The sequence below is a fragment of the Lepus europaeus genome, chromosome X, assembly GCF_033115175.1.
Source record: "Lepus europaeus isolate LE1 chromosome X, mLepTim1.pri, whole genome shotgun sequence".
NCBI classification, from domain to species: domain Eukaryota; kingdom Metazoa; phylum Chordata; class Mammalia; order Lagomorpha; family Leporidae; genus Lepus; species Lepus europaeus.
The window spans coordinates 42,108,834-42,133,209 of record NC_084850.1 but is presented as its reverse complement, the minus strand read 5'-3'; the positions used below and the strand labels follow the sequence as shown (position 1 = coordinate 42,133,209).

The window sequence follows — 24,376 nt, the reverse complement described above, 5'->3', positions numbered from 1 at the left end:
TAAACTTCTGTCCTTGTCATCTAAGTGAGACAGGTCTGCTTCATGTCACTTGTCGGGAATATTCTTAGCAAACACTTACCCAGTATGTTCAGCAGCAATCAGGCCATTGGTGATGATGTAGAAGTTTATTAGAACATGAAGAGAGGAATTACCTACAAGTAATTCTGGAATACTGGCTACTAGGAGCCAAATGCCTCATCGGCAGAAATTCATTGAATAGCATGCATGTATTATATGTTGGCTGCCAGAAGTTGAAGCATTTGAGCTCAAACTTCCTATTAGACCCTCCCCAGCATGCGGGCCACCCACCAGTTGCAAGGCATGATGACACGACAGATGACCCGTCCTCCTTGGTAGCAGTATGGATACGGGTAGTAACCTAGCAAAGGTTCGCAGACACGGCGGCAGTAGCGATTGCCTCGACGGCAGTAAATACAACAGTAACCTCTCTCATCCAGCATGGGGTCAAATTCTATTCCATTTTCAGTCTGAAAGAAGAAGAAGCCAGTGTTGGAGGGGGAAAGTTCACCAGGAAGAGGTCCCACCAAGCAGGGGAGTACCACAAGACTCTATGAATTTGGTGCTGGAGAGAAATTAAACTCCCTAGCCTGATCATGGAGATATAGCAAATAGGGATCAAAATTGGTTTTGAGTGAGTCTCGCAGAGATTCCACGTTTCTTAAACACCTTTTGTAAAACCATGATCATTTTCCTTCCAAGAACTGTGATCTGAGGGGTTGGAAGTTATGTGAGGACTTCGTTTCTCCTGTCCCAAGAGCTAACATAACTCACATAGTCATTTATTGGAAGTTCTTCCTCACTCGCTTGTCTGGCGTGACGGGTCTTCTCCACCTTCACTTGAGGGACTACCCACTGCTCATTTTGTTCAATCCCTTTTTTCTCATTGGTAGGAAAGTGAAGATCTTCACCGTCTTCCTCAAAGTCTTGTAACTCGGAAACTAAGATAATAAATACAAAGTTGTGATGCAGCAGCTTTGCAAGTATTTCTGAAGGAAGTGCTGGAAAACAGCAGTTGTGGGTAGAGCTTTTCATCACATTTTCTGACTGGCATCATTTAGGAATGAACCACTTTTCCAAGCTCCTTCAGGTGATATTTTAAGAGTATTTTAAGAAAAACCTGCCCATTCCCCTGCACCCATACCTCTTTGCTTGTTTGGCATCATATGTTTACTGCTGTGTCTTATTAGGATACTAAATTAAAAACTGGAAGCAATGGACTTCTTGGTTCCACACAATGATTTTACCAATGGGAGGTACTCAATAAATATTTTCTGGTTGCCTTATTTGGTGTCCTCTGTCCTCCTCCCTCTTCCTTTCTCTTGTCATCTTAGGATTTTAAGACTTTTTATTGAGAAATCATTTTGGATATATGGAACAATTACAGTACAGAGTTTCCATATACCCTTCACCCAGTTTCCTCTAATATTATCTCAGATATCCATGACATAATGATCAGAATTGAGTAGTTAACTTTGGTATAATACTATTAATTCAAGTATAGACTTTATACTCATTTTTCATTAGTATTTCCACTGATGTCCTGTTTCTGTTCTAGCACACATTGCAGGGTGCCACATTGCATTTACTCATATTTATTTTAAGTACCCAGAATACCAAAAGGTGTTTGCATGAGTGAGAGTTTCCTTTCCTGGGTCATATAGTAATCTGTGCTGTTCAGAGTGAGGGAGGCTGCCACTGTGTTAACTAGACAAAGTATGACGTCCTGGGACTTTTGCTTTCTCTGTGGGCTGACTGGAAGTTGGGGGCTGGACTCTTCTACTCTGGACCTCTAGCTCTCCATTGCTTCTTATAGCAATTCCTAAAACAGCCACAGAGAAATGTGTACTGTCCCATCTTCTGGGAGAATGCCACCATTTGACATAGAGAATCCTTCTTAAGATGACAGTGTGTCGTTTTAGCTCTTCTCTCCTCTGTTCTTGGGTTGGATCCACAGTGGTTTGAGCAACAGTCTGGTATCCATCCCTACTGCCATGAATATAGATGTACAAAGAAAGACAGATTAGCTTTTTGCTATCGCTAGTCACATTAGGGTGATGCTACCTTTGCTGGGATATTTAAAAGCCTGTCAGCATTAATTTATCTGATTTATAACTTGGCTGTGAAAAATTCCCTCCTCACTGGCAGTCAGCATATACAGTCTCCTCCAAGAAGATATAAGCTGATCATTTGTTTTCCTAGAAATGTAGTCTCTGAATGTTGGAAACATTAATCTGTTACCATCTTTGGAGAAGGAGGGAGATGAGGATGAGGTTGGCATACCTGCTATTAGAGTGGGATTGATCCAATACATGGTCACATTATCACAGATCTCCAAAATTTTGGAGTTTTTAAGAAAGTCTCGGTTTTCAATAGGCTTTTCTGCTGGGACCCAAATCACTGACTGTTCAAAGAAAGTTGTGGTAATTTCTTCATTCTGAAAGAAGAATGTAGTTCAGGGTGGAATTGGCAGAGAAATTAATAAAATGAGTAAGACGTTAAGGAATACTGGAAAACAATATGTCTTGAGTCTGAATAACAATTCTAATTCCAGGCTGCTGCTGAACTCACTCTGTGCTATGTATACAATAGTTATCCTTGAGGGTGTTAATAACTGATCCCTCCCTCCTGGGTTTAAGAGCAAGACTACTCACTGATACAGGAGCCGTCCTTGCTGTCCCTTCACTTAAAGTCTGAAAGGCTCTCTCCATAATTTTCTGGGTGCCCCCTGGGCCATGTATGTTTGAATTTGAGCTTCTGGAACCTTGAATGATTTCCATTTGTTTTCTCACTTTTAAATGCATGTTGTGAGTTCCTCCCTAGTTTTAGACTTGCAGTTAGGGTTGCAAGCAGTATTTGATCTCAAGTCAAAAAAAAAATTCTGCAATTCAAACTGCTGAGATATAAATTGCAAGTGAACCTGGTATTTTAGATTTATAGGATCTGTTGATGGTCATTAGCTGTAGTACAGAAGATAAGTCTTTTTATGTTTTAAAGTTGTTTCCAGCTTCTGACTTCACTGGCCTTACTACTATTATATTCCTCATAGAGTGTTTTTGCTTTACAGAGCCTTTCTTATATCATTATTTAAAATTTTTTATTTATGAGAGAAAAAGAGAGAGAAAGTGAGAGAGAAATCTTCCATCTGCCAGTTCACTCCCCAAATGCCCACAACAGGCAGGGCTGGACCAGGCTGAAGTCAGGAACCAGGAACTCCATCCAGGTCTCCCACGTGGGTTGTAGGGACCCAGGTACTTGAGCCATCATCCCCTGTCTACCAGGGTATACATTAGCAGGAAGCTAGAATTGGAAGCAAAGCTGGAACTTGAGTCCAGGCACTTCAAAATGAATGCAGCCTTTCCAAGGGGCATTTTAACCACTGCACCAAACACCTGCCCCGCTGCTGCCTTCTTTTCAATTTCTGGCATTGGAAGTAGTTGTCTTGTAGATATAGTTCTTACTTAATTGTCACTGGGGCTTCAACATTTTTCCTCCTATTTTTTATGTCAACAAGAGGAATCTCTCTTTTTTTAAGTTTATTATAATCTACTTGAAAGAGCAATGGAGGGAGAGAGGGAGGATGAAAGAAATCTTCCATCCACTGATTCACCCTCTAAATGCCTGTAACAACCAGGGCTGGGCCAGGCCAAAACCAGGAGCCAGGAACTTTATCTGGGTCTCCCATGTGAGTGGCAGGGGCCCAAGTGCTTGAACCATCACCCCTTGTCTCTCAGGATGCATTAGCAGGGAGCTGGAACAGAATCAGAGCAGCCAGGACTCAAACTGGCATTCCAGTAGTCATAAGTGGCTGTTAAACTTGCTGGAGGAAATCACTATGATTTCCTACTATTTTTTTTTTAAAGATTTATTTATGTATTTGAAATGCAGAATGACAGGGTATTGGGAGAAAAGAAGGGAGAAAGAAAGAGAGAGAGAGACAGAGAGACACACACACACACACAGAGAGAGAGAGAGAGAGAGAGAGAGAGAGAGAGAGATTTCATCTACTGGTTCATTCCCCCAAATGGCTTCAATGACTGCAGCTGGGCCAGGTCCAAAGCCAGAAGCCTGAAACTCCATCCAGGTCTCCCATGTGGGTGACAGGGGTCCAAGTACTTGATCCATCATCTGCTGCTTTCCCAGGCACATTGACAGGGAGCTGGATCAGAAGCAGCAGGTGGTGCTTAAAAACTGCTGAGCCAAAACACCAGTTCCTTCCTCCTGTTCTTAAAGTTTTTTTTTTCCTTTTCTCTTCTATTTCTTTCTAGTTTTGCAATTTCAGTGTTTTAATTTGTTTTCTTAAGTATGCCTTTGTATGACTTTTCCCTCTTTTGCCCTTGAGTCTATAAAGACCTTGAGATGCATTGAAAGAGATGGTAGAAAATGCGGCTGGTATGCTGACTAGCTTTGTTAGCAAAATCAGGGCTATTTATATACCTGCTCTGCATGTTTAACATGCACCTGTCATGGATATAGTGGTGAAGGAAGTACAGAATAAGAAGATTTTTGCCATTCAAGATCACAATTTGTCTCATAAAAAATCTGTAGTGTGAATATAAAACATTGAATTTACTTGAAGGTACAGTAATTTACTATCATGAGACAAATATTTGTGTTATTTTAAAGATTCAGTGAAGTCAACTGAAGAATTAATTAGGGTCAAATTGAGTCATTATGGGTCTTTGTCTTTATCTCTTTTTGAAAAATAAATCCTGTTGGGGGCCAGCACTATGGCACCACGGGTTAATGCCCTGGCCTGAAGCGCCGGCATCCCATATGGGCGCTGTTTCTAGTCCTGGCTGCTCCTCTTCTGATCCAGCTCTCTGCTGTGGCCTGGGAAGGCAGTAGAAGATGGCCCAAGTCCTTGGGCCCCTGCACCCACATGGGAGATCTGGAAGAAGCTCCTGGCTCCTGGCTTCGGATCGGCACAGCTCCAGCCATTGTGGCCATCTGGGGAGTGGACCAGCAGATGGAAGACCTCTCTCTCTCTCTGTCTCTACCTCTCCCTGTAACTCTGTCTTTCAAATAAATAAAATAAATCTTAAAAAAAAGAAAAATAAATCCTGTTATATTACTTTGGGCTCTCATCAATGACTATGTGAATGCTTACCTCATTTTCTGTAAAAGTCAGCATATGTTATTACATATAGTAATATGTATCTCATAAATACAACATTAGGAACATAATAATCTATGTATGTATCTCATAAATACAACATTAGGAACATAGTAATTCTTCCCAGGGTACCCACCCTCCCAACCACTGTCCTCCTCTTCTTCCTTCCTCTCCTGTTTAGTCCGAGAAAGAAAAAGAAAAGAAAAAAAAAGAGTGGAATAAAAAAACTATGAGAACTGTTCCTCAGCAGTCACATATAGTAACTTTTTAATCCTGTTGATTCTCCTTTCATCTTATCACTGCCTCCTATAGTTGTTCCTAATGTCCTGGAAGTTGATCTGTTACTCAGATAATCTAACTTTTGGTTTTTAAAAATAAACAAAAAAGGGGCTGGCATTGTGGCATAGTGAGTTAAGCAGTTTGTGTCCTGTATGCCTCACTTCTGATCCAGCTCCCTGCTAATGTGCCTGGGAAAACAGCAGAAGATGGTCCAAATTCTTGAGCCCCTGCCACCCATGTGGGAGACCCAGAAGAAACTCCTGGCTCCTAACTTTGGCCTGGTCAAGCCCCAGCCATTGAGGCCATTTGGGGAGTGAACCAGAGGATGGAGGGTCTTTTTCTGTTCATTTCTCCCTCTTTGTAACTCTGCCTTTCAAATAAATAAATATTTAAAAATCAAAAACAAAATCTCTAAAATTTGTCGCTAACATAGACCCTGGGAGCACAGCATCGTGTTTGGGGACATTTTTTTCTTTTGCTTGGAACAAGCAACAAGTAACAAGGGTTTGTAATTTTTACATCATGAGAGAGTAATGCAGTAGCCAATGACAGCTCTGAGACTTGGGATAAGGAAAGAGAAAAAGAACTCCCCATTTCCCTCTTCCCCCAAAAAGAAAAGGAAAATAAATAGATAAATGGACAGGTAAGAATTGAGATGAAGGAGTTGAGTGGGAGAAAAGTGAAAAGGAACAGGGGAGAGATAGGCAAAAGAGAAAGAAGTGTTTATGCATATAGAGAGGCTACTGTGCCATTGTGATAACCCCAGACTAAACCAAACCAAACACATGGGGTGTACTGTCATAATATGGCCTTATTTGAGGTCCCCCTTCTCCTCCCACTGACAACTACAAACTGTAATTATAGACAGAATACCAGAAAAAAAAACCTGTAAAGAACCTCAAGGACTTTATTGATGGTTGTATTTTAGGGAATGATAAGTCTCCCACTCAGCTTTCAGTAACCATTCAGTGATTACACTGGTATTATAGGTTGCCTCCCCCTGGCCTAACAGTGTGTTTCCAGAGTTCATATTACATTGCAGTTCTCACCTTCTTTGCTTTTGCCTTTCCTAGTGAGGTTAAATGTACATTATTCTGCTAGCAGTCCAGCACAAAATAGGTGAAGGTTGCAGTATGATAAAAGTGGCAAGGACTTCAGGTGGCCATGGGACTTTACAAAGTTTTCTTTAGGACTTTATCTTGGACATGATTGATTTTGTTCCTCTGGCTCTTGTCTTTCCTAGAAGTCTTTGGTTTGGCAGCAAAGGTATATAATGTTAATGGGCACCCAGGTATAAAAGTATAGTGTTGCACCTAAAAGCATGAACTTCAGTTTTTTTGAAAGGCCTGAATTCAAGACTCGACTCTGCTTCTCACTAGCTGTGTAACTTGGGTAAGTGACTTTTTGCTTCTGAGTCTCGGTTTCCTCATCTGAAAATGGAAATGATAATAGTACTGAGCTATGGGGTCATTTAAGGACAAGATGAGAATAAAGTCTTTAGTATATTGTTTGGTACATAGTTAGCACCCAATTGTAATAGCACCACTATTATTATTCTTACATACCTCATCTATTTCCTCTTCTGGTTCAGAAAATTCAGGAATCACTTTGATCTGAGTTTTGATAAAGCATTTTTGAAGACCTACAAAGTAGATGCCAGTATATCCCTATAAAACAGAGAAAACAATGATAAAACTTCCTGAAATAGTTAACGATTAATGAAGTCTATGATCTAAGACCCCAGAGTGGCAAAATTTGAATTCAAAGGGAAAGCTTTGTCTTATAAATTAAATGGAGATTAAAGGCTATTTTAAACTCAATTCAACTGCTCTAATATATTAAGTAGGATGTCTTAGAGGGAAACCACACAACTTACGTTTTTAAAGTCATGTACTTCCAATGTTTCATCAGTGCCATTTCCACTTCTGAATATTTCAGTTCTGGTCATGGGATCTATTTCCATGTAAATCTTCTTTTTCTCTCCGTTGCTATAGAAAGTATGCTCCATGTCATAGGTCTGGGAGAACAGAGGAAAATGAGCTCTAAGCTCCTCCGTGTATCCCTTCCCCAGGCTACTGTAATTGGGTACTGTCTGTGGCACCTCATCTCTCCAGAGTCTTTGTTACTGAGGTGCCATTGCAGCAGCTTGCCACTGGGAATTCTCTGAAACTTGAGATTAAAGTGAGGTGCTTTTTGGCAGTGGAGTTGATATGGGGATCCCTTCAGAGCCAGTATTTTGTATTCAAGCCAAGTTGCTGAGCTAATTACCAAGAATTCCAACAGTTTTCTTGGCAGCCTTGATGAAATAGCAAGAGATATTCTGCAAATCAGCTTGTGAAGTATTCTCCCCTTGTGTTAAGCGGAGGGGTCGCCTGAAATCTATGTTGCTTCTTTAAGCCACCACTTCCCTTTCCAAGTGCTGTGTGAGATCACCCCCTCACCACTCACACAGAATTCACTAAGCCTGGGAAAGATGTGAACACAGAGTAGTTAGGTATTGCTCTCTATCTACTTGTGGTACCCAGAGCTTAAATGCTGATGCAACAGTCTTCCTTCTATCCCTTTTAGAATCAGAAGCTGTTCTCCTTGGCCAATATTAGGTGACAGTCTTACCCTGCCTTCACTTGCTTTCTTTTGCCCTTCAAAGTCCTGGGAACATTTATTTCCTTCCCTTACCAGCAACTCCCCACCCCCATTTTATTACTGAATTTTTCCCACTTAACCTTATCTTATTGTCTGCAAGTTCTCCAGACTCACCCGTGTATATAGACTTCAGCTGCATTAAGTACCTGGCATTAAGCAGGATGGGGTCTTCACAGAAGAGAACCTTGAACAGGCTGCTTCAGGTTTTTACTAAGTGGCTGAAACAAAATCTCAGACTTTCTTCTGCCCTCTGAAATAATCAGTTGTCTTTTCAAAGACCAGTTCCATCCAGTATCCCAGGTTAGGAGGAAGCCCATAACTTACAACTTAGGCTATATCTATATCTAGAAGTAAATAACAAGTCTAAAGGAATTCATCACCCGTCGCAAACCAGACCAGACCTGATGACACCATTTGGAAGACTATCTTCCTTTCTTTTGTGAGGACACCTTTGCTGATCGAGTTTCTTCACAACCATTTTTCCTTATGAAGAAAAAAGTTGGAAAACTACAAAGCTTAAAATGCAAGCTATCCTAAGAGCCAGAGTCACTTTCTAATGGTACAGCTCCCCGTGGCAGCCTGGTGGAGCTCACACAGGGATGGGTTTTTTAGCGTCTTCTGATGTCTGTGACTGAATGTTAGTTTAACCTGGTCAAATTTTCCCCAACTCAAGGAGAAAAACAAATTGGAAGCGTTTGTAGAGATGAGGGTTATTTCAAGCATGAAATGTCTAATGTAGCTGCTTACTAGGAAAACAAGAGGCAATGTCATTTAGCTTTTTGTAACCTTACAGTGCCTTGGACATGGTTGACATTTAAGTATTTGTTGAATAAGTTTTTCCCATCAGTGGCACAGTCTCATCTTCCTAAAGATAGATTTTGAACATGGGCAAGAGACCATTCAAAAAGGAATGAAAAACTGTATTGAGAACCCTCCAGCAAATGCAGAGTTAACTCAGGAAGTCTGGCCTGGCTTGTGACAGGTAGCAAATTCCTTTAGGTTTGTTATTTGCTTGAGGTATAAATATGTCCTCAGTTCCAGCTTTGCAGCCAGCTTGAGAAGAGAAACTTCTACCTATGGCAACAAATTGAGCTCTCAGTTGGTCTGACCTAAACAGAGGACAGAGGCATCTGCTTCAGATCCAGACTTGTCAGGTGTCTCAACAAGGGGGAGTTTCGTTAGAAATACTGTCCATTGTTGAGACAAATGTGGACACCAGTAGCCATTGGGGGCTGGGCTGGGGTGTTTGTTTCATCAGTAGCACTACTGATGGATTATTGCATGGAAAAATGAGGTTAGAGACTAGGGGATGCTGGATTGCTGCCTACCTGGGCAGAAGAGAAAATACAGGCTGTATTTTCAATCACTGGTAGAAGACTATGGAACCATACTGGTGACATTTAGAATTTCAGTGTACTTCTGTGGAATGAGTTTTCCTGCACTATTGGCAATACACTTTACTTGGACACCTTGCTAGATGAAAACTATTGGAAACTGCCAAGCTCAGCAGATCTTGATTATTTTCAACATTCCTGCAAAGAGTGTTTTTGGTAGGGGAAAAGGGGTCCATCCTGATCGTATCCGTTAACCAGCTTGTTGGCTTTATGTTAGCCACAGTAGGCTGCTCAATTGAGTAAGGTCAGAATGAGTTTGTATGTGAATCCTTGGTGGGAGGCAGGAGCAGGGAGCTATATATTCTGCCCAGATGGAATTCCACTATCAAAGGTGTCCTTTTGGAACAGACTGTCCTTTGTCTAGGAAGATGATGCTGGTGGCCCATTTTGGACTGTGTGGGGATGAGTTTGAGAGAATCCAGACATACTGTCTCGCCTGGATCCCTGTGGAGCACATTGCTTGGGTAATGGCTATGCAAGCTTCAGTGGCCCATATGTAAACTGAGTGCATGCCTTGGGCATCAGAATTACTAAGCTCCCTGGCACAGGGTGGAGGGTCTTTACGGAGATAAAGGAATAAATGGCTTTGTCCTCTCCAGGAGCAAACTAAAGCACAGACAGGGGACTGGCCTGAGAGTTGTGTGAGTGGGCTACAAGTAGCTAAGTCTCAGACTCTGCCCTCAACTCAGCTTTATTCCAGGAAGGACAGAGCCACGGCAGAGTATGACAAGGTGTATTCCCCTGCCAAATTGGAAAATAGGGAAAGTTAGTCATCGCTGCTTCTAGTTTCTCTTCCCTCTTCATATCCTCTTTACTCTGGCCTCATAGCCATTCCCTCTCCTCATCCTATCTGTGTCTGTCCCTTGTCTCCTGTCTAGACATCTAGGAATCTCATGGTACTTATGTCACAGAAGAAATCAATCTGGCAAGTGATTTCACACTTAGATATTAGCAATGGATATTTGTCTATTTAGAAAATTGAGTACAATACTTTATTCAAAGGAATGAGGTACTAATGGTGGATTTTAAGCTTGGTGGCACTAGGAACAGGAGATATTTGGGGAGAAGGGCATCTTTCCAGAACCACTCAAATAGGCTCTTACTCTGCCCACACATAAGGCTGGCCTTGACTGTAAGGATCAGAACACTGAAATGGGGGCAGGGAAGCCAATGGAGTGGAATATGAATCAGAAGTGAAATGAGACAGATGTGTGGCTAAGCCCAGGCAGTGAAAGGTGTAAGAAGACCACACCGATGAAAGATGGAGGATATGCACACCTGTTTCTCTTTCTTGCCCAGGAATTCTGTCCTCAGTCCACTGAAATCCTCCACTCAGACAGCAAATGAACCCTAAAGTCCCCCTTCATAGCTTGTCCTGTTTTCTTGCTTCTGTTTGTGACAGTCTCTGAGATCAGAAAAGAAAGCTTTTTATAAAGTGTAAAGCTGCCGCAGACCTCAGTATGATGGATAGGTTTTGGGGGCAAGTAGCTTTAGCCTGTCCTGACAGGGATTTGAGGACATTTGGCTTAGGTTTGTTATTTGAAGCCTGTGATTAATCTAGCTGCTCTTCTCTCCACCTTCATCCTTTACTGTCTGTTTATGAGGTACACTCTCCAAAGGTGAAATACATGCTCAGAATAGCTGGCTGGCAGGTGGGAGGCTGGCAGGAAGGGAAGGCAAGGCAAGGCATTGTACCCTATTATTACCAGCCTAGCCTGGGGGAATTAAGGGCCTCTAGGTATTTCTTTACTAACACAGAGCAGGCAGATTGTTTCTTATGCAAAGCTGGGCTTCTGCATGTTCAATCACCAGTTCTCAGCCCCGGAAAAAAATTGGCATATGCAGCACAGACATTCCTCTTTTTCAACCAGAAAAAGCCATTTCTTTCATCTTCAGACTTAAGCTGGCTGGGAAATTTTCCCCTATCCACTCTCCCCACCCCTGATTCTTAAATGCGGCTGAAGAATAGTGGAAAGAATCCCCGGACATAAATTCTAATCCTAACCTCAACTCTGCCACTCGCATGCTGTGTGACTTTATGTGAGTCACTGAGTGTCTCTGGGGCCTCAGCTTCTATCTTTATTCCCTGATCCTTCAGCTGTGGTGTTGAATAGTTGGCAAAATCAACACTGCTCAGATTTGAACTGACATTGGTCAGGCTGACCATTGGACAACTATCACTTGTTGATCATGTGGGCTACCAGTTCCATTCTCAGTCCTTCAAGGACAGCACCCTTTGAAGGCCTGGGGTCTCCCTGCTGGTGCCATGTGAGTTGCTCAAGAACTGCTACCTTTGGAGGGAAAAAAAAAAGACTGAATGAGAATGTGCCATGTAGTTGGTGAGAGCTGCCCCAGAGCAGCCCACGGCAAGAACTGGCCCAGTGAGAGTTATTATACAAGAGAGGACTTGGATCTCACAATGCTTTAAGAATAAAAGAAATTGTAGAGAACTCTTTTCTGAATTGCTGATGTGGCACCATCTGGTGCAGCTCAGTCCCTCTGCCAGAGATTCCAGCTATGACTCCACCTTTTTTTAATTTTGTTTTGTTTTGCCAGACTGCTGTGTAAGGAAAGCCCAGGGAACTTGGGGAGGAAAGTTGTCTCCCTGTGTGCCTAGAGAGGAGTGAGGAAAGTTGATCTCAGGCCAATGGCAGCATTAGAGAAATAGGTACAAAGAGAGCTGGATCTAGACTTGGCAAAAAAAAAAAGTGCTGCTTCTGAGCAAAGGATTTTCAGCCTGGAATGGTACTGAGCTCACAACTCTGGGTAAGACTGTTTTAATAGTCATCTGCAGTTGAGGTTGGGGTGGGACAGAAGGATGCCTCCCTTTCTCCACTGCTTCTCATCTTGTATGAAAAGAAGGGAACATCCCTAGAAATCTGTTGATTGCTCTGTGAGCCTGATGACTTTAAAACAGCCCTAGAAGTCACCAGACAGTTCTTATGTATGGCAGGAAGGAGCCCATTTCATTCATTATACTTTCCCCTCATTTCACAAAGGACTGGAGGGGTTGGGCTGCAAAGTCTGTGCTGTGCTTTAGAAGCTGTTGATTTAAGGGCTGGAATTTTTCCGATTTGTTTTCTCCATGTTGGATTCATTAGCTGGGGAGTTGGTTTCTAATTGTCTCAAGTTAAACGGGGAATACAGGCAGCTCTGAGCAAGAATGTTTCTCCAGGGAATCTGCCTCAAGGATCCCAGGGCAGTTACTGCCTGGAAGTAAGGATTCATTGTGATGCTCCATTCACAATCTCTGCAACTGAACAGGTGTCCTCTGCTTGGTTAAGAAAGCTAAACACAGGTCTCCATGGGCCTGACTGTCATTCAGCTTAAGTGGCTCCTACTTGTGTTGTAGCTTAGTAAGCCTGGGGCCTGGAAGGGGATACAGCAGCTAACCCAGGGTTAGATCTCCTTGTTTCAAATCTCTTTTTATCTCTGGTGCATATGTGTGTATGTGCACATGTGTGTGTACATGCACACATGCTTCAGGTATGTGAGGAATCAAGCATGGCTTACTTCGCCTTTTGGATCAGGAATCTGGATCTTCTGTATACACCAAGGTGAGAGGGAGGGGAAACAGTTACTGGCATGACAGTGTCAACACCAGATATGGATGTGAAATAAGCACTGTTTATTATAAACCGATGTCTAAAAACAAAATAAAAAGGAGATGTGGTGAGGACTAGAGGAGCAAGCTCTCTTGGAGACTGGAGGAAGCCCCAAGTCAGCAGACAAACCACTGCCATCAATACACACAGCAATGTCAACAGTTCTGTCTACCAAGGGCCCCACAGTCCACACAAGTCCCACAGGCTTGTACAAGAAAATCCAGAAGAGCCTGGGTTTTAATCTGCTATCTGTTGCTTCTTGCTAGGTTATTATACTCTTAAAGGGAGAAAAATTTGTACAGAATGCTTGGATCCTTTTTCTCTGCAAATCTTCCAAGACTAATTTGAGTACTTATCTCTTCCCAGGATTCCCAAGTCAACTCTGAGGCAGGCTTATTGGTAGTCTTAGCTGTTGGAAACATGGGTGGCTTCTTGGGCTCCTTGTCTGGGACTTTGAAGGCAGAGGTGCACTGAGTAGAACATTCTAGTCCCTTAGTTCACAATGAGCTCAGCTTGGTCTTGCCATGAAAGCCAGAACTCAAAGACAATAAATTGCAATTCCCCATGGAAATGGAAAACAAGCAACCTTGTTTTTTGTGGAAAAACTGGCCCTAGAAGGCACCTACTCTCTTCTTCATAATAGCTTTGTTTGTTCATTTCTGAGAATTACATTGCTGAAAATGGCATCCTAAGATGTACTATGTCATGACGACAGATTTGATTTTTTATAAACTTTAGTCAGTAGCATAGCCTACCTGTTTTGGACAAGCACTAAATTTTACTTTTGGTTGATGGATCACAGAATTGCTGTTTATAATCCATTAAAAAAAAAGAAGTAGAATGAGAAGCAAAGATGATGTAAGAGGAAAGAAGAGGAGAGGTAGATACTGCTAGTGAGTTTAGCACCTTGTAAGATAAAGGCAAGGTCCACACTGTGTCATTTATAGCTACACTGGCAAATAGCCCCATCAGTATAGAAAAACACACAAATCCTATTTGAATAGCATTTACAGTAACAACGGTTACAATAGAAAAAGAAAGACCATCTGGCCCCCATTCAGGAAGGTATCTATGGGTGGTCAAAAGGACTAGCTACCTGCTGTGTCCAGTGAAATGCATTATGGCCATGGAAGGCAAAAGGGTTTATGGTCCTCTAACTCATGGGTAATTTTCAAGAGCATCCAAGATACAATTTGTGGGGCAGCACGTCACCTTGGGAGTCAGCTAAGTGAACCACAATTGTGTCAGAATGCATTTTGGCCCTCTTACTCATTTGCTATTTCCTTTTTGATCTCAGTCACTCTGCCCATCCTGCCAGCCTACACATAGGCAGATTCTTTAGAAAGACATCCAAACAGTAAGTAAGTTGTTTAGAAACAGGGATCAGGGGCATGAGGAGGGGGCTAAATATAGGCGTTGAGTGATGCCTGAAATCCTTTCTGGAACAGGTATAAATAAAAGCCAAGCAAATAAAAGTAAGCTGGCTTCCTCTGCCTCCTAGCTGAACTTGACGAAGTATCCTTTGGGACTACATAAAAGTGGGTATGGCAACAGAGGGTGGCTATGCTTTACTTCTCTGCTTTCTTTGGGATACTTGGCCAGTTTATTTTCTATGTCTCCTCTGCTTCTCCTTCCCCATCGACCCATATTCTTTGCTGTCTGCTCCCATGGCTCCTTTGGCTCCTAACAGTCCATGCCAGCCCATTTTCTTGTAGCCTCCTCCACCCTCCTGGGTGTGTGCCTTTTCCTCCCTACATCTATTAGCAAATAGAAATGAGTAGCTCATGACAACAAATTAACAACAGCACCACCAACAACAACCCCCACACAGAGAAAAACAGGACATAGCCAGCAAGTAGTGCGTATACTTACTCTCTTTCAAATGGAGAGTGTTATGTGAGCCCAAGAGTAACAATAACACTAAAGGACACTCATATAAGCTACAATGGCCAGCCATGCTTCACCACATGACCACATGACCCCAATATCAGAAGCTTTCTGAGATATATGTGATTAATGACTTGGTGCTACTTGCTTCTGGCTTGTGGCATTACTGTCCCAGTGGGACAGTGGTGATTGTGGCTGGCAAGGAGCTGAAAACCTATAGTTTGTTTTTTAAAGCTCATAAATAAATGTGAACTCAGGTATGAGAATTGCTCCTCCTGAAAAGAACCTCATTGCCTGTCCTCAAAGCAGATGCCTTAAATCAGAAATATAATCCCTGAAAATCTTTTGCTGCCATTCCTGATGTTTTTCCTTATGTGGTAGAATAATTACTTTTCCATTAGTTTCTGCCCAGATAATTGAAAGAAAGATGGAAAATATTTTTTTTCTTACTGTTAAAAATTTGCTTCTAGGAGTCTTAACCCCCTTAAAGCCAATCTTTATGGAAAATGGATAATTCTACATACTGTCATTGCTAACTAAATATATACAGAATACAAATTTCCCCTTACCAAAATAATTAGACAAATGAGAGAGCAAAATCGTGATTCCGTTTTTTTATACAACTAGAAAATAAACACAAAAGGTCCTTTATGATTTGCATTTTCAGAGTGCTTTACGTGTCAGCCACTAATTAAAATCAGTCAGGCTCAGAAGCATTGGTTAGTGATGTACACTAACTTTACTTACTTTTTTGGGTGCCTCCGGCCAGAAGTACTTACTACCCCAAAACAGGACAATTAGAGTCAGGGCCAGGATACCGAACACCAGTCCACAAATCTTAAGTGATTTACATATCTTCTTGGATTTAAAAGCTTCTGCCTAAGCAAAGAACAGAGAGAATAAAACAATACACAATAACCCTAAAATAGCAAGCCATAATTCAAAGTCTCCTTTGATTTCACTTTATAATGTTCCCATTGCAATACAATAAATCTGTGAAAGCATGCTTCTGCTCAAAAGGGAAAAAATAGGAATCAACTTACATTTAGAATGTGACAGTCCTCACAGTTCTCTGGAGGGTTCTTTGCCATGGTCTCTCAGCACACAGTACTCTTTCCCTGCTTTGAGAAGACTGAGAGACCACTGCCGAGGTGGAGTTGCAAGTGAGTCGGCTAACAGATGCCAGAGGAGAAGCTGAATTTATATGGCTCAAATATGTCATACCAGAGCCTGAGGGAGCCCAGGGGGCTCCTGTGCTGCGATTTGTTGCATAGATATACCCATATATGTATATAACTCCTGTGCACAGAATTCCATCCAGAATGGCAAAGACAGAAGGTTATAATGAAAACTGTTGTCCTGGGGGTTGGCTTGGAAGGGGATCAAGCCTAGGACACATTGAAATGATTTTTCACTATGAACTTAAAATATCAGTGGCACTATATTCTGCATACTCCAGAAAAAAGCAAACAAAACAAAAAAGGGAATGAAGCCCTAATTTCAATTCCATTCGATCAACAAATATTTATTGCTAGGATATTAAATGTCAGGCACTGTGCTTGGTGTTCGAGTTCAGAAATGAATAAGATAGTGTCTACGTCACTATGTTAAAGCTCCTTGATGACTGTGATCAATACAGTCAACTGATCAGAATTAAAAACAGGATAAAGTAAAGACTAATTATAAGCTCCCTCTCTTCTTCCTGTCTCTGACTATTCTCCTTTCTTGGGTCCTCTTCCCCAGTCTGTTCCTTAATGTTGGTATCTCTTAAGGTTCTGTTCTTGATGATTTTCTCACTTTGTAGGCACTTCTTACATAATCTCATGTAGCCCTATCATTTAAAATTTCACCTATGTATCAATGATTACCAAATCTGTACCTGTAACCCAGTCCTATCTTTTAATTTCAAAGCCATTTGAACATATCTACCTGGATGCACCTCAAGAATCTTAAAGTCAACGTATTCTGTTTCAGGTTGTCCTTTCACCACCTCCTTCCCCAAACCTACTTGCTTTCCCACATTCCCAATCTTAGTTGGTGGCTGTATTGGTTCACTCAAGCTGTTATGGAACAAGTACCACAGACTGAGTGGCTCAGACAACAGATATTTGTATTGGGACAGCTCTGGAGGCTGGAAGTCTGAGATCAGCCTGTTGCAGGATTGGTTTCTTCTGAGACCTCTCTCCTCGGCTTGCAGATGGCCTTCTTCATGGCCACATGGTGTTCTTCTTCTGTGCATGTCTGTGTCCTAATCGCCTCCAGTTTTAAGGACACCATTCATATGAGATAAGGGCTCATCTGTTTGAACTTACTTCACCTTAATTACCTCTTTAACCCCTACTTCCCAATACAGTCAAATGCTGAAGTACTGGGGGTTCGGGCTTTAACACATGTATTTTGAGAGGTCACAATTCAGTGCATAACGATGCAATCGTCACCCACTGAGTCTCCCAAACCAGAACCCTGAGGTTAGATTGAATTCTCCTTTCTTTTACACATTACATTCCCTTTATCCAATCAGCTATCAGGTCTTATCCATTCTAAATTCTAATACTTTCAAAGCTGTTCTTTCCTTTCAATGCTTACTGATGAAACCTTAATTTGGCTTGTCATATTCTCTGACAAGTCTCAAATCCATATATTGCTCACCAGGCAGATCTCTTGGAACTCCAGACCCATGTATCTGTCTAATCTGCTAGACAACTCCACTTGGATACCTCCTGAGCACCTCAAATACCACATATCCCAGACTGAATTAATTACCTCCCTCCAAGCATAATCTTCCTTCTGTATTCTCTCACCAAATGACATGATGATCACTTTCTGGAAGAGAAACCTTCAAACGATCCTTGATTTCTTCTTCTCTGGTTTACTCCCTTACCTGATCAATGAAGACCAGTCAATTCTGCTTCTGTTACCTCCACAACCCTATTCTCTCCACGCTCAATGCTCAATCCCTGCTGCCTTAATTGAGGGTCTCATAGTTATTTGTACAGTTGTAATATAATTCTAATTTCTTTGCTTCTGGTGCATTGCTTTCAAGATGATCTTTCTAAGACCTAATTCTGAGGATAATCTTTTCCCCACTTCAAGTCCTTCTAATCAATGTTTATAAAATCCAAGCTACTTATGATGACATAATAGGCACTTCAGGGCCTGGACCCACTCTCTCTCTCTCCAGCCTCGATTTTGGACAGTTTTCTTTACAGAAATGGAGCCAACTGGGAGTCTCAGCTGGGCAGAGCAATAGGGCATGTACATATGATGCTGTCCACATTCTAATGTCTCAAAGAGAAATAATTTATGTGGTTTTTTAAAAAAGATTTATTTATTTCAAAGGCAGAGAGAAACAGAGGGAGAGACAGAGAAAGAGATCTTCTGTTTACTGGTTTACTCCCCCAAATGTCTGCATTAGCCAGGGCTGGGCCAGGCCACACCCAGGAGCCTGGAACTCCACCTGGGTCTCCCATGTAGGTGCTGGGGCCCAAGGGCTTCAGCCATTCTCCAGTGCTTTCCCAGGCAATTTAGCAGGGAGCTGGATTGGAAGCAGAGCAGCTAAGACTTGAACTGATGCTTTGATATCTGATGCTGGCATTGCAGGCAGTGGCTTAAACCACTGCACCACCATGTCAGCGCCAGGGAAATAATTTTCTAATTGTTAGAGATGCGATTGTGCATGTACTGTATTTTATAAATTAAGAAATATAGGTCATGGTGCTATTCTACATTTCTTTGGTCAAGCTTAAAAAGAAAAGTCATGAGAGCAGTGTCATGGAGAAAGTTTGGTTTACTGGCTCAGACAGTTCCCCTAAATAATGTTACACAATGCTTCGGACGCCTCCCTTCTGATTTATACTCCACTGATAAGCATGCTTTACTTTTTCATGCCACAGGACATTTTCATATACTATCCTCCCTGCCTGGATTTCCCTTCCTCTCCTTGTTTACCTGGAGAATTCCCATTTAGCCTTCAAAAGGCTGCCTAGATGTTACCACCTCCTGAATGCCTTCCCTGGCCTCATCTCTACTATTTCCTTGAGTTAATAACCCTATCCCTTATTCTGTTTTTGTATCTTGCCCACACTTTTTAAAAAAAGATTTGTTTGTTTATTCGAAAGGTATAATGTCAGTGCCAGAGAGAGATATCTTCTATCTGACAGTTTACTCCCTAAATGCCTGCAACAGGTAGGGCTGGACAAGGATGAAGCCAGAAGCCTGGAATTCCATCTGGATCTCCCACAGGGGAGGCAGGGACACAAGCACTCGGACCATCTTCCACTGCTTTCCCAGACACATTAGCAGGGAGCTGTATTGGAAGCAGAACATCCAGGACTTGAACTAGTGGCTTGTTGTGGGATGCCAGCATTGTGGACAGCAGGTTAACACACGGTGCTACAAAATCAGTCCCTTTGCCCATACTTTAACTTAATACTTAGTACAGTGCATTATTATTTACTTTTCTATGTTTCTCTCATGCGTAGACTTTAAGATCTTTTAAAACATGCCTTATGAAAAAAAATGATAAAAGCCTTACTTTTTAAAGGATTGAATTAAAAGAGATCAAAGCAATATGCTGTGGAAACATCAGGAGGGGTGATTAATGCTATTTTAGGAGAGCAGGAAAAATAACACAAAGGCCAAAAGCATTTTAATAGGTTGTTCATTTATTATCACACTTATTCAGTGTTCCCTATATGGGTGGCACTATTGTGGGAACTGGATATCTATTCAGTAGTGGTCAGACAAACCTTTGTAGAGCTCAGAGTCTAGTTGAGGAGACAGATATGAAACTAAAAAATTTTTCTGTAAATAAATAAAAAATATAAAATATGCTAGGAAGAAAAGAGCTCAGATTGTTTTGAGAGCAGCTAATTTGTACTGGAGAGGTCAGGTAAGTCCATTCTGAGGAGATGTTGCTTAATTAAGTTCAAGTTGACTTGGGTAAGAAATAGAAGTTAGCTATTGAGAGGTAGGGAAAAGATTACTCCAGGCAGAGGGAACAGCACATGCCAACATCCTGAAGCAGAAAAGTGATTAAAGTATTCAAAGAATAAAAGGAAAGTTGTATGGCTGTTATATAGTAAATGAGGAGAAATTGTTTGAGTAAGGCTAAAGAGGTAGGCAAGGCCCATAATACCCAACATTGTGTTAGTCTGGTAGAACTACTTCAGGCTACATATAACAGCAACCAATTATTGATATTTTAACGAAATTAAAGGTTGGAGTCTCATTGTCAGCAGTTCAGGTTAGTTCAAGTGCAAGGACCAAACTTTCCTGTTTCTGTTCTGTGATTCTTTGAGCATAGCTTCCAACCTCATCTTCCAGCATTGGCTGCTCCACTCAAGGCAGGAAAAGGGGGAGATAGCAAAAAGCAAAAGAACATGTGCCAGCTGAGTTTGTCCCTTTCTGTTAAGAAAGTAATAGTTTTCTTGAAAGCTTTAGCATATATGTATATTTTTTTCTTCTCTTTTTGGCCGGGATTGAGTTGAATGACCACTCCTAGCTATAATCAAGTTTGGGAGATTTTATTTTCATTTCAGCCTATTACGACTCCTAATAATATTCCTGGTTTTGTTATAGAAAGGGGAAACATATTGAGAAGGTAACTGATAGTTTCTGCCACAAGGGCATTTGTAGGGATTTGAAGTTTACTCTAAAAATGAGAATTCTTTGAAAGTTTTAAGTAGAATTTCTTATATGCCTATTAACATCTCTCTCTTTGGCTTCTGCAAGAAGAATGAATTGTAAAGGGGAAAGAATTTTGAAAGTTTGACTGATTGGGAGGTAATTGAAAAAGATGATCGTGGCTTGGGCTAGGGAAATTGTAGCAGAGATTAAGAGAACAGGTAGATTTGCTACCTATCTAACTAGGTAGATTAGGGGTAGCATATCCTTGGAGGGCGAGAGAAAGAGACAAAAGATGAGTGATTTACTTGTGCATTTGGATGGAGAGTGGAACCATTCACTCATATTAGGAAGCATTGAAGAGTACCGGTTTGGAGTAAGTATAAGTACAGTTTTGGACATATTGAATTTGAATTGTTTATGGAGCATTCAAGAGGAGATAGCTGGTTAGCAGTTGGGCATATATGTCTGCAGGTCTTGGAATAAAAATATAGATTTGGGAGCCATGTGCCTCTGGATGCTGTTCAAAGATTTGGTAGTTGATGACATGGTCTATGAAGAGAGTTCACAATAGAAAGAGAAGAGGGCTCAAAACTGAACCTCAATGAATCTTTATTTAGAAACATGCTTTTAGGGGCTGGCATTGTGATGCAGCAGGTTAAGCTGCTGCCTGTGATGCCAGCATCCCATGTGAGTGCCAATTTGAGTCCTGGCTGCTCCACTTCCAATACAGCTCCCTGCTAGTGCATGTGGGAAAGCAGTGGAAGATGCCTCAAGTGCTTGGGAACATGCACCCATGTGGGAGATCCATATGAAGCATGAAGCTCTTACTTTTCTTCTATTTTTTTAAAGTCTTCTTTAAAAGCTATAACAGCCGTTACAGTTATTTGGGGAATGAACCAGCAGATGTGAGATCTCTCTCTCTCTCTCTCTCTCTCTCTCTCTCTCTCTCTCTCTCTGTGTAACTTTCAAATAAAGTAACATAAAATCTTGAAAAACATGCTTTTATAATGGATTTCATGGTTTTTTTTTTAAAAGGTCCATTTTATTTATTTGAAAGGCAGTTACAGAGAGGGAAAGAGATAGAGAGAAATCTTCACCTGCTGGTTCACTCCCCAAATGGCCACAACAGCTGGAGCTGGGCCAGGCCAAAGTCAGGAGCCAAGAGCTTCATCGGGTCTCCCACTTGGGTACAGGGGACCAAGGACTTGAATCATCTTCCACTGCCTTCCCAGGCACATTAGCAGGGAGATGGATAGGAAATGGAGCAACCAGGACTCGAACCGGTACCCATATGGGATGTCAGCGTTGCAGGTGGTGGCTTAACCCATTATACCACAATGCTCCCCCTGGATTTCATATTTTTATAAAAAAGGATATATACTCATTATAAGATAATTAAGAAACATAGAAAACATGCAAAAGGGGATATTTCCTCCACTAACCAGGAATAAACATTATTCTGCCTCAGTTTCCTTATCTGAAAAAAGGAGAATAAAAACAGTACCTATTTTTAAGGTTGTTGTGATAACTTATGAAGTAATCCATTTAATGTGCTTATTCTGATACTTGGTAGATACTAAGCATTTAATAAATGGTAGCTGTTTTAAGATTGATGAACATTATTCAGGGCTTCAGTTTTATGATATAGGGTTAATAAATGGATAGGTAGACAAATTTTGATAGAAGTAAAATAGACCTTATTTTTTAAAGTCTAAAATTTTAAAAATGCATGAATCAAACAAAAGAAAAATAAATCAAAGTAAAAGCAAAGGGATTGATAAACTTCAGATAAATGTTTCTTCCCTCTCAAGGAATGGTATTCTCTGGAAGACTGTTTTAAAGTTCAGATCAAAGATTTGAAATATATAAAGGGGTTGTAGTCATTATTTTTTTAGGAGTCAAAACTACACATTTATTAATTTTATTATCTTGCATTTTCACCTAGCAAGGAATAAAAGATCTAATATTAGATTTAACTCTGAAAAGTTATGGAAGATGTATTATGATGGTCAAGTTCTCATATGTCCACGTCTGTGTGTGTGTGCATGTGTGTGTGTTTGAACAGAAGTTACAATATTTTTTTTTGTTTTTTATTTAGTAAATATAAATTTCCAAAGTACAGTTTATGGATTACAATGGCTTCCCCCCCCATAATTTCCCTCCTACTCGCACCCCTCCCATCTCCCGCTCCCTCTCCCATTCCATTCACATCAAGATTCATTTTCAATTATCTTTATATTCAGAAGATCGATTTAGTATATTAAGTAAAGATTTCATCAGTTTGTACCCACACAGAAACATAAAGTGTAAAATACTGTTTCAGTACTAGTTGTAGCATAACTTCACATTGGACAACACATTAAGGACAAATCCCACATGAGAAGTAAGTACACAGTGACTCCTGTTGTTGACTTAACAATTTGACACTCTTGTTTATGGCATCAGTAATCTCCCTAGGCTCTAGTCATGAGTTGCCAAGGCTATGGAAGCCTTTAGGGTTCGCCAACTTCGATCTTATTTAGACAAAGTCATATTCAAAGTGTAAGTTCTCTCCTCCCTTCAGAGAAAGGTACCTCCTTCTTTGATGGCCCCATTCTTTCCACTGGGATCTCACTCGCAGAGAGCTTTCATTTAGGTCTTTTTTTTTTTTTTTCAGAGTGTCTTGGCTTTCCATGCCTAAAATATTCTCATGGGCTCTTCAGCCAGATCCGAATGCCTTAAGGGCTGATTCTGAGGCCAGAGTGCTATTTAGGACATCTGCCATTCTATGAGTCTGCTGTGTCTCCCGCTTCCCATGTTGGATCGTTCTCTCCTTTTTTGATTCTATCAGTTAGTATTAGCAGACACTAGTCTTGTTTGTGTGATCCCTTTGACTCTTAGACCTATCAGTGTGATCAATTGTGAACTGAAATTGATCACTTGGACTAGTGAGATGGCATTGGTACATACCACCTTGATGGGATTGTATTAGAATCCCCTGGCACGTTTCTAACTCCACCATGTGGGGCAAGTCCGAATGAGCATGTCCCAAATTATACATCTCCTCCCTCTCTTTTTGCCACTCTTATATTTAACAGGGATCACTTTTCAGTTAAAATTTAAACACCTAAGAATAATTGTGTGTTAATTACAGAGTTCAACCACCAGTACTAGAACAAAACAAAACAAAAATACTAAAATGGATAAAGTATTATATTGTACATCAACAGTCAGGACAAGAGCCGATCAAGTCATTGTTTCTCATAGTGTCCATTTCACTTCAACAGGTTTCCCCTTTGGTGCTCAGTTAGTTGTTGCCGATCAGGGAAAACAAATGATATTTGTCCCTTTGGGACTGGCTTAATTCACTCAGCATAATGTTTTCCAGATTCCTCCATCTTGTTGCAAATGACCGGATTTCATTGTTTTTGACTGTTGTATAGTATTCTATAGAGTACATGTCCCATAATTTCTTTATCCAGTCTACTGTTGATGGGCATTTGGGTTGGTTCCAGGTCTTAGCTATTGTGAATTGAGCTGCAATAAACATTAATGTGCAGATGGCTTTTTTGTTTGCCAGTTTAATTTCCTTTGGGTAAATTCCAAGGAGTGGGATGGCTGGGTTGTATGGTAGGGTTATATTCAGGTTTCTGAGGAATCTCCAGACTGACTTCCATAGTGGCTTAACCAGTTTGCATTCCCACCAACAGTGGGTTAGTGTCCCTTTTACCCCACATCCTCTCCAGCATCTATTGTTGGTAGATTTCTGAATGTGAGCCATTCTCACGGGGGTAAGGTGAAACCTCATTGTGGTTTTGATTTGCATT

General features: G+C 41.1%; 1 protein-coding gene across 1 annotated transcript; it reads right to left on the bottom strand.

Annotated features, from left to right (window-relative positions):
- Window positions 1-278: 278 nt before the first annotated feature.
- Window positions 279-16,065, bottom strand: TNMD (tenomodulin). The gene is made up of 7 exons (XM_062184141.1): window positions 15,986-16,065; window positions 15,690-15,821; window positions 7,290-7,430; window positions 6,979-7,080; window positions 2,302-2,455; window positions 793-959; window positions 279-488 (listed from the first exon to the last, which is right to left on the bottom strand). Exons 1-7 carry the CDS (start codon window positions 16,031-16,033, stop codon window positions 279-281), a joined length of 954 nt encoding a protein of 317 aa, XP_062040125.1. The 5' UTR covers window positions 16,034-16,065.
- Window positions 16,066-24,376: the final 8,311 nt, after the last annotated feature.

Bases quoted from the DNA above. Each gene is read 5' to 3' on its own strand.
- TNMD (XM_062184141.1), bottom strand. From the start codon at position 16,033: ATGGCAAAGAACCCTCCAGAGAACTGTGAGGACTGTCACATTCTAAAT. The intron at 15,822-15,985 runs GTAAGTTGATTC...TTCTTTGCTTAG, and splicing joins AGGACTGTCACATTCTAAAT to GCAGAAGCTTTTAAATCCAA. The intron at 960-2,301 runs GTATGCCAACCT...TTATTATCTTAG, and splicing joins CAATCCCACTCTAATAGCAG to TTTCCGAGTTACAAGACTTT.